General features: G+C 38.4%; 1 protein-coding gene across 3 annotated transcripts in view; it reads right to left on the bottom strand.

Moving 5' to 3' along the window:
* Positions 1 to 287: 287 nt before the first annotated feature.
* The window catches only part of Echdc1 (ethylmalonyl-CoA decarboxylase 1), a 37,216-nt gene continuing 26,535 nt past the window's right edge, over positions 288 to 10,968 (bottom strand). For all 3 annotated transcript variants that reach the window (XM_038338572.2, XM_038338573.2, XM_038338574.2), the window contains one exon: positions 288 to 1,593. In XM_038338572.2, coding sequence (XP_038194500.1) covers positions 1,185 to 1,593 — 409 coding nt within the window. In that variant the 3' untranslated portion in view covers positions 288 to 1,184. The remainder of the gene's footprint in view (positions 1,594 to 10,968) is intronic.

The raw sequence follows: 10,968 nt of genomic DNA, 5'->3' as shown, positions 1-10,968 counted from the left end.
AAGCATGAAGTTATAGATCAAATAAGCCCATTTCTATTGCTTGGCAAGGTAGAAAGTATTTGTGAGCACAAAAGTGGGAAGAATCATGTCTGTTTTCTTTAAAACGTGAGATCATGTGGGTACATATTTCTAAATTTCCTTTATTAGGACTATCGAGTTAGCTGGGGGCTAAAACAACAAAAAAATAGTCACTACTTTGAGTAGTTTTCACCGCTTGTTGAAACAGATTGGAAAAACAATTCTTAGAGAAACATTTTAAGGAAGTGAATTCTGGGATGACGTAATGCTTCGATTACATGCTTTTATTAAATTTAGTATTAAAAGACAGCCACACAAAAATTAAATATTATTCAAGAAATAAATCTGGCAAAAATGAAAGTTAGTGTGTAAGGATGCCTCACAGATCTTTAATAGTTCAGCTATAAACCCCATCGACAGTACTGTTTTACCAATGGCTGAAGAAGTCCAGAGAACAATGCAGAGCTACTTTGTACAGCCAGTGAGTGCTTGCTCTGTGTACTAGCTTTCACTGTTCATTGGGTCATTTGAAATATGGTTTAAAAAGACCAACTAAAACTCCAAACTCAGCAAAAAAAATGTACTTTTTTTCAATGAAGGGCCATTTCCCACCAGTACCCTAAGTCTACAGAGCAGAACAAATGACTACTGTTTCTTACACACCTCTCTCGATTCCTCCCTGATGTTTGCTTCATATGAAAACTTTACTGAGGTCTTTTTATTTTGTTTTTGTAAATTAAATCAACTTTAAGAAAGAACAAAATGGCCAGACACAATAGTATATACTAGCATTTGGGAGGTGGTGGCAGAGGAATTAGAAATTCAAGGCCACCGTGGCTACAGAACAGGTATAACACCCTGCCTTAATATTTAAATGAATAAGTATGTTACCAAGGATAAGCCCAAGGTTAGGCTTTCTGTTTGAAATTGATCCTTGATTCTAGGATAAGAATTACTATAGGAATGTACAAATTGCTAAAAAATGATTTAAGTGAATGTTAACAAAAAAGAAAAACCAGCAAATTGAGATATAGAAAACACCACCCAAACCAAATAGACATATTAGCAGTCAGCGTCAAAAGAGTTCTGCTGCTCATTTTAAAGTCACTTCACTTCCCCATGTTCTCACTGCAGCTTCAACTTGTAGTACACCCACACCTTAGAAACTATTTAGTATGTTTCCCTCTCTTAGCAATAGCGTCTAAGTTTGCAGGGCCACCCCACAGTGTTCCTAAAACATCTCTTTCATTCTGTAGCGCTTCCTCTAAGTACAGCTCTCTGCCTGAACAGACAGACTTTTTTAACCCTCTAATGACTTCTGGAGGCCCACTGACAAACTGCTCTAGCCACTCTTGGGCCTCTTCGAGAACCTTAGCTTCATCAGAAGACTGTAAGACCTCATCAGCCAAGCCTAGATTTACAGCTTTCTGGGAGTCCAGTTTGAGGGTCCCACTTAACACTTTGAGAGCTTGTCTGCTACCTATGATTTCAACCAGCCGGCTGGCACCACCCCAGCTTGGAACTATACCCATCTCCTTGTGGACAAATCTGATCACACTCTCCGCAGTCATTAACCTGTAAAGACAAAGAGGTAAAACTGTAACTACATGTATATACTATAACCAAAAAGCAGTAAGTACTCCTGGGCTAAGAGAAAATTGGTCTTTTTAGGCAGATATCAAAACACAGTTGGAAAATGTTCCCAACAAGAATTTAATTCACCATGTACTATTAAGCAAACATTTGCTTTTGAAAATAACATTTTGTTTCAGCTTTTCCAAACTTTGAAGGTAAGAACTCAGCCTTCACAGTTAAGGAACCTTATGTTAACAAATTCTTAGAATAACGGAGATAGACAATCTCATATTATGGTTGAATAAGCATGCACCAGCGCTTGGCCCCAGATAGTTGGTGTCTTGGCACAAATCAAAGACCGATGCAGGAGCAGGAATAGCAGTAAGGAAGATGGCAGTGGCTTGGGTTGCACTGACAGCAGTAAGCTCCTGCAGAAGGAGTTATATCCCCCACTAGTGTTTTTATGATCAGGATAATTCATAAAGAGAATAATAAATGGAAGTTAATGTAATAATTGGTGCCTGTGGGAAAAGCTTCGCATCTGCTAGTGCTTACACACCTTCACCAGACTAAAGTTCTTCGGTGTTTGAGAAGTGTTTGTGCACTGTTTTTGTTGCACGCAACAACAGAAGATTTATTATGTTAAACGCTAATCTGACCTGTCAAATTACAACTTAATTTTTTCTTAGACATAATAGTCTTCAAAACTATTCACTATAAGAAAAGCTGAAATGACTTCCCTTTCCAACACGTTGTAAATTCAGCTGCGGATGCCTTAGTTCTCTTGGTATCAAGGCTCTCAGACTGCAGCCTAACCTTCAGTCATGGAACAGTGCAGTGGAGGATTGCTGCAAAAGCCTACCAACCCACTAGAGAACATTCTCAGATGAGTTGCCACAATGATCAACAGTTACTTTAACAGTCAAATAATGTAGAAACTCCATTGTCTAAAATTTTTTTTTAAAAATTGCATTGTTTAAAAAGCAAAAATAAAGCTTTTAAATGGGTGTGAGGCACAGCAAGTTATGTCAAAAGAATCTTAATCTAACCCTACAATTGGAATCTGCCAAAATTTTGGAAGGAGTTAAGCTCATAAAAATATAATAGTTATGAAAATAAAAATGATTGTTACTCTTTAGCCCTGTCTCAGGCTGACTTTATATGCCAGTTTTTAAACTAAATTCTGGAATTGGCATGTGTTGGTTTAGCTATTAGCACAGCTGAGAAAGTGATGATGTGAGGAGTAAATTCATTTAGAACTGAATAAAAATTAGTGAGACAGTGGTTATCAGTGTGGGACCCAGGAATTGAATTCAGGCACTTTTGCCTGCTGAGCAGGGGATGTCAGATCACTTGTTGACTGCAGGAAAGGCTATGCTGTGCTACTACTGCTTTCTGACGAGGGAAACCTAAGTTTCTGCGTTAGCAAACATATCCAAGAACCTTTTTAAATGAACTTAAACTCCACTAAACAGGGAAGCTGGAGTTTAGAAGTGTTCATTGATGAAGAAAGGTACTTATAGAAAGGTACCTGCAATAAAATATGGAATATGTATTGAACTGGAAGACTGCAGAGCCTTCCTGTGCAGTACAAGGAACCACAGCCACTGCGTGGCTGGAAATCCTATCATGCACACTGCACCCCATACAGTGCAGTTAAGGAATGGGACATACAGACAGAGGAAGAGGAATATTTAGACCCTAAAAAGTTACTTATCCTATTTTGGCCCAAGTTTGTTTGTCTATAAATAGTACCCATTCAATAGTACTCATACCATAGAACCAAATGTGTTTTTATATGATACTTAGAACATACTTTATAAATAATAACAGGAACTGTATGCTTTATTTAAAAACTAATTATACTGTACTACATTATATTTTATTTAGACATAAAGTATGTTTTATAGTCTAACACATAAGCAACTTTGTGTATTAGCTTTTACTATGGTTTAGTAGAGTCACTAAGTAGGTCAGCACAATAACAGTGTGTCTTCTAGAATTCTAAATTGTTTCTTCATCTAATATTACATCATCCTTAGTGCATTCAAAATTAAAGCAACTGTATTTACACAGTGAAACCTAGTAAGTCAGTACTTCTCAACCTGTGGGTGACCCCTTTGGAGATCAAGTGACCCTTCCACAGAAAGTTCCTAAGACCATCAGAAAACACAGTATTTACATTATGATTCATAACAATAGCAAAGTTATGGAAGAATTTTATGGTTGTGGATCACCACAACATAAGGAACTATATTAGAGGTCACAGCATTAGGAAGGTTGAGAACCACTGCAGTAAACGGTAGTGTGCTGTCTGCCCTTCAGTAGTAATTACATGGAATGGCGACAATAAGAAAGATTCATGTTTTTGTCTTTCTAAATAATGAAAAACAATTCATTGCAAGACAAAGAGGATTCAAACTGTGAAAGAAAAACAGATATGTACGTCTTTAAAGTTTCTTAAGGGAAATTAGGCAATAAAAGTAACATAATATTTAAAGATTTTAAACCAGTGATATTGTAAAGGTTAAAGTGATATAGGGCAGAAAGAATGCATGAGTAATATATTTTCTTGAAGGAAAATCTGTGAAGAACTAATATTAACACTAATATTCATTTAACGATACAACCTTCTAGAATTTATTCTCATGAGATAGTACTAAAATACTAAAAAGAATACTGAGTTACTCATTATAGTCTGCATATTCAAAACATAAAATGTGGAGGCTGGGACAGCTTAGTATATAAAGTAATTGAGTTTGGATACTGAAGCCCACAAAAAGCTGGGCATAGCAGCATTTATCTATAAACCCAAAGCTGGAGGACAAGGACAGGTTGATTCCAAGGGATTGGTGGCCAGCCATATTGGTAGAAGACACCTTATCTCTAAAGTTCAGACAGAGAGATTTAGAGGAAGACTCAACACTGAGCTATCTTCCACATGTGTGCACTGTAGGAACTGAGAAATGCAGGCCCATTTCTCACCACTGTCTGGCGGTCAGAGAATTTGAGAGACTAATCGGCATAATTTGCATCTTCCAACACAGGAGGTGGTCATCTGGCCTTTTTGAAGTTAAGTAAACTCAGCACCATCCTGAGGTGGTCAGGATATGCTAATGTGATTCTGCTTCTTCCACTGTAACTATGAGGTCACCTGGAAAGGAGGTGTTTTCTGCCTATGTGACAAAGTGTTGACCAAGAAATGTGAGTTGAGTCATCCTGATACCTAGGCAACAGAATGTTAATGATGGCTTTTGTTACCTGCTCCCCCAGTTTACTTTCATATAAAAGCTGAGGAAAAATAAATGGGGGGAGTAGGTGGGGTGGTGTTTGGGGTCTGAATAATCCCTTGAAACTCCCTCCTGATACTGTCATGTTATTTGTGTCTTTATTTTCCCACACCTCTGGTGTGGGACAATTGTCTATATTCTGTCAATTATGTTTTAAATTAACACTGATTGGCCAGTAGCCAGGCAGGAAGTATAGGCAGAACAACCAGACAGGAAGTAGAGGTGGGTCAACAAGAACAGGAGAATTCTGGGAAGGAAGAAGCCAATTCCTCTGCAGTCCTGTCCAGACACTGAAGAAGGAAGATATGACCTGCCCCGCTGAAAGAAGTACTGAGCCATGTGGCTAACATATACTAAAATAATGGGCTAACGTAAGTTATAAGAGTTAGTAAGAAGCCTGAGCTAATGGGCCAATCAGTTTATAAAATATAGACCTCTTGTGATTTCTTTGGAGGTAAACGGCTATGGGACCTGGTGGGAGGACAGAAACCAGGCAGGAGAGAAACCCTGTCAACACACATCTATCTTGGTGAGGAGTGTTTTTTGTTGAGGCTGGTGCTCAACAATGGACAAACATATACACACAGATGTCCCTCCCAAAACAAAAGAAAAAAGTAATGTAAACATTGAATGCATCCATGTTTTCCATGTAAAATCACATCAAACGAAAAATACTGAACTATTCTAAGTAACTAAAGAACACATTTTGACTATCTTTTTTAGTTTTAAACAAAAACACAATGCAGAAAAAACAACCAAAGTAGCAATGTTACGAAAAAGTGGAACTTTGTGAATGGCATGGGAAATTCCTTGTATCATTCATACCACCTTTCCATGAGTCTGTATATAATTTAAATGCTTATATGCTTTTGACTGTCAAAAGTAGTTATGAAACTGGACTCTGAGCATTGAGCAATGCCCATTTTTAATTCACAAAAGTCTTTGTGTGTGTGTGTGTGTGTGTGTGCATGTAGACATGAGCACATGTGTTGTCTATGCCAGAGATCAAGTATCATTCCCAAGAAACCATCATGAAACAGTTGTTCACTAGCATCTGGACCTCACTCATTAGGCTAGACTGGCTGCCCAGTGAGCCCTAGGGGCAGGCAGAGATGGTTTCCATATCCCCAGCTCTGGTTCAAATATGCACTACTAGGCCTACCTGTGTATGGAGAAGCCAAGGATTGAACTTGGCTCTTAATAGTCACACAGTAAGCAGTTTACAACTGGGGGTTATTTTCCTAGGCCCCAAGTCTTTTTTTCTTTTTCTTTAATTATATTACTATCATTTTTTTTTTTTTTGAGGCAGGGTTTCTCTGCATAGCTCTGGCTGTCCTGGAACTAACTCTATAGACCTGGCTGACCTTGAACTCAGGAAACTCACAGAGATCCACCTGCCTCTGTCTCCACTGCTGGGATCAAAGGTGTGCACCACTACATCTACCTTTTTTTTAAAGCTATTTTTTCTTGGAAAGAATTAGAAGAAAATTTTGATTTAAGTTAGTATTTCTGACCCATGCACACACTAAATCTATTATCAACTGGTGATTGTGGGGTGGGGAGAAGGGGTATTGTTCATATTAAATTATTTCAATCTGTCAAAGAATTTTTCCCCTGGAGAGAAGAGCTGCTTGGATGAAAATGTCAGTTGCATGAATTCCAGGCAATTACTGGGAAAGTTAAAAGGAGCCAATATACACACTTTAGGTGGGAACTTCCCATTTTTAGTACAAAGCTGTGAAAGCCTTTGCTTTGCAGATACCAATTAAAATACTTTATCACAGAGATAACTGCTAAGGCACTGAAAAAATCAACTAGCATGACATATTGAGTTATTACTTCCTTGTAACCAGAGCTAGGAATAAAGGCCATTCAGGAGGGAATCCTCTCTGGTACTCCTCATTTTTAATACTATAGATGTCCTTGGGATGTGGAGTTTACAAGGGCTCAGTAATTCAGGATGGTGCTTTGCAAATTTCCATTTCTTCATTTAGACAAAAATTGTTTCTATTATCTCTCCTTTCTAGATAGTGGTGTGGGAGAATTGTCTGTATTCTGTCAATCATGTTTTAAATAAATGCTGATTGGCCAGGCAGGAGGTAAAGGTGGGAAAACCAGACAGGAAGTAGAAATGATGTAATGAGAAGAGGAGAACTCTGGGAAGGAGGAAGTTGAGTCCTCCCACTCCTGCCCAGACCACTGAAGCAGCAGGATGTGATCTGCCCCACTGAAAAAAAGGTACTGAGTCACATGGCTAATATAGATCAGAAAAATGGGTTAACCAAGATGTGAGAGTTAGCCAGTGAGTGGCTAGAGCTAATGGGGCCAATCAGCTTTGTAACTTATAGAGATCTCTGTTATTTCTTTGGGACTTGCCTGCTGTGGGGTACCGGGCTGGACAGAAACCTAAACAAGCAGGCCTGGCCCCCTCATGTTACAGAATGGTGCCCACGTGGATAACTACATCCACATAAAGTCTGAGAAAGCTTTAAAAAAATAAAGACTAGAGTAAAACATTTGGGTTTTTAGCCATACCAGAAAAAATCTGGGCTGTTTTAAAATGCTGGCTTTCTGGGCCTTCCTGCTAAGGAAAACTCTTTCAAGCAGGCGGGCTGGACTATGGAGCTATGGATACATTGTTGCAGCTTGCTTCCTGGCAAGAAAACGCCATAGGAGCTTTTGACTGTTGTTTATGAACACACTATTGCAGCTTGCTTCCTGGCAAGGAAATGTCTCCATATTCCTTAGCAAATTAAAGACCCATGTGGTCACAAAAAGAGAGATATACAGTAAAGAGAGATTCAAAGAGTAATTAAACCTCTAAATGGTTTACAGTATGTTAAAAATATATACAGGCTAAAGATTAAAGTTCTCAAAAAAAAAAAAAAAGAAGAAGAAGAGAGAATAGCCTGGGATGCAGATACAGATGGATCTCTGTGAGTTCAAAGATAGCCTGGTTTAGAGAGGGAATTCCAGGACAAAGATATACAGAAAACCTGTCTCTAAAGATAAAAATAAAAGAAATAGAGGTTAAAAGCCACGTAAAGATAGAAAATACACAGAGAATCTTGATACTGTATGTTATAATGCTCTCTTTAAATTGTTTAAATGCTGAAGAAGGAGCAACAGCTGCTAAAAAACATTTGCTTATAAATGCTGCAAAATTAATCCAAGATAGGTATTTTGAAAATACCTTGGTTTCAAAATTGAAGTCAAAAGGTATGTTACTTTGGAGAAGAGATTTTGCTTTTGTTTCCACAGAAAATGAGAGGCTGTGGATTTATTCAGAGTTAAGAAAAATCCAATTTGATCAAGGATAACCACCTGAGAAATCTCCAGCAGGAATAGATGGCCCAGATGTCTGAGTTCTTCATCCAGAACAGGTTCAAGACTGCTGCCTGAGATGATCAAGACTCACAGGATACTTCAGTCAGGACTTGATCATAACCCTAAATTTTCTTTAGGTCCCCATAAGATTATCAGCACCCCCAACCAGCAGGAAGTAGCCTGAAATACTATGCCCACATTCCCAAAAAAAATGGACTATGGATATTTTCCTTTGTTTTTTTTTTTTTTAAAGAGGGGGAAGTGGTGTGGGAGAATTGTCTGTATTCTGTCAATCATGTTTTAAATAAATGCTGATTGGCCAGGCAGGAGGTAAAGGTGAGAAAACCAGACAGGAAGTAGAAATGATGTAATGAGAAGAGGAGAACTCTGGGAAGGAGGAAGTTGAGTCCTCCCATTCCTGCCCAGACCACTGAAGCAGCAGGATGTGATCTGCCCCACTGAAAAAAAGGTACTGAGTCACATGGCTAACATAGATCAGAAAAATGGGTTAACCAAGATGTGAGAGTTAGCCAGTGAGTGGCTAGAGCTAATGGGGCCAATCAGCTTTGTAACTTATAGAGATCTCTGTTATTTCTCTGGGGCTTGCCAGCTGTGGGGTACCAGGCTGGACAGAAACCTAAACAAGCAGGCCTGGCCCCCTCATGTTACAAGATAGAACACAGCTAGCACCAAATTCTATAGATATTTTCCCTAAACATATATACTAACTAGAAAGTCTTATTTAATGAAATACAGTTAAAAGATTAAGACCATTAATAAAATAGACCAATTTTAACTGTATAATCAAATTCCCAATATTACTACTCTTATATTCTACAGCAAATATTAAGTAAAATAAAAAGTGCTTGAATGCAAGTCCTGTGATACCATTATAGACAGCTACTAATCTCTGTACGAGACAAAGGAAGAGTCACCTCTCAGCAGACAGAGTAGAATGGCATGAGCTTCACCAGGCCATTCAGGAGAGCACACAGTATCAAACTGAAAAAGTGTTCACTTGGGCCTTTGCATTTAATATTTTTAGACTGTGTTTGACCACAGATTATATTGCAAATACCCAATTAGTATCTGCAAAGCAGAAGCTTTCACATCTTTGTACTAAAAAGGGAAGTTCCAATTTAAAGTGTGTATTTCAACCCCTTTAACTTACTTAACTTCCCTGGTAACTGCCTGGAATTCATGCAGCTGACATTTTCATTCAAGCACTCTTCTCTCCAGGGAAAAAGTACTTTGGCAGACTGAAATAACTTAGTATGATAATAAAACCACAAAATTCTGATTTGGGAGGATGGATACTATAATTGGCTGTGACTAAATGCTCTAACAAATAATAAATACATACTACTACGAAAAATTTCTAGAAACCTAAGACATATATTTTGTAGATGGGTATATCTGGCATATGTAAGTGCTAAAAATGTTCAATTCATAATGGGATGACTTCCATAAACATGAGCATGCTTTCACTGGAAAGCTGTTCAAAAAAGCATCAGCTACATTATAATGCACATCTGCTATGAGAGACATACAATCAATAAATATCACAACAAATAGTAAGATTCCAATAGGCATTAAATCTAAAATGACACAGTTTATCAAAGATAAAGTTGTCTCTGATAGTTTTATGATATTTTTCCTTTAATTCTAAATCCTAAATATTCCAAATTATGGAGAAGAAAATTCATGTGAAAGATGATACAAATCTAGCACATGGTTGAAGAAGAGCACCAGATATAACAGTAAAGGATTTTTATTTTCTCCAGTGAACATTGATAATCTCTTAAGTGTGCTCTTTTAGAGGAATATTAAGTGTATCGGTATCTGTTTGCATACAGCTTAGAACTCCTTAAGTTTATTTTATATTTATATAATTACATAATTTAACTTTATACACTATACTTGTATTTCTGGGAAAAATAAAGAAAACAAGCATTTATCAGCTTATATATAAAACATTTCTGATGGGGGAGATCACCAATCCCCTTGTTTGAGGGGAGTGCCCCCTCCGGGGCCCCAAAGACCTTTAAAACATCCGTTTGCATTTGTTTTCGCTCTCTTTATTTCCTATACTTCACTGGAACTCTGGCTCTGTAAGTTTCTCCCATTTCCTCCTTTTATTTAAGCTGAGTATTTTATAATAAAGCTAGTTTGGTGCCGACCGACCACGCCCCTTCATTTGGCGGCCAACTCGGGCATTTGGGAGCCTTTAGCTCCAGACCCCAATGCCAGCCACAAGGCGTTGGGCTTTTGATTGATTCAGCGGTTGCCCGAGCCCTGCTCGTACATAGCACAGGACACACGTGACTGCCTGCATCCTGGCGCTCAAGTTTGGGCAGCCACCACTTAACAAGGGCCGGTACTGCTGACTAGGTTTGGCTCTCCCTTACGTGGGGCTAGCGGACCAAAGCTAAGAGTGTGTGTAAATGGCATTTTCATTACTGGCCTGCTGGACACAGGTGCGGATGTAAGTATCATTCCTCCAGAATCTTGGCATCCTTATTGGCCTCTACAGGACGTAAATGTTCAGTTCCTGGGAATTGGAACCCTATCTCGAGTGAGGCAGAGCATGAGATGGGTTGAATGCATAGGACCAGAAGGACAAATAGGAAAATTAAGGCCATATGTAGTCAATATTGCAGTGAATTTATGGGGCCATGACCTATTGCAGCAATGGAATACCCAAATTAACATTCCTGCTGCTTCTAGAGCCTATATTACAGAGGAAAATATTGAAAGA

The sequence above is a fragment of the Arvicola amphibius genome, chromosome 8, assembly GCF_903992535.2.
Source record: "Arvicola amphibius chromosome 8, mArvAmp1.2, whole genome shotgun sequence".
Lineage (NCBI taxonomy): Eukaryota > Metazoa > Chordata > Mammalia > Rodentia > Cricetidae > Arvicola > Arvicola amphibius.
This window is presented reverse-complemented; position numbering and strand designations above follow the sequence as displayed.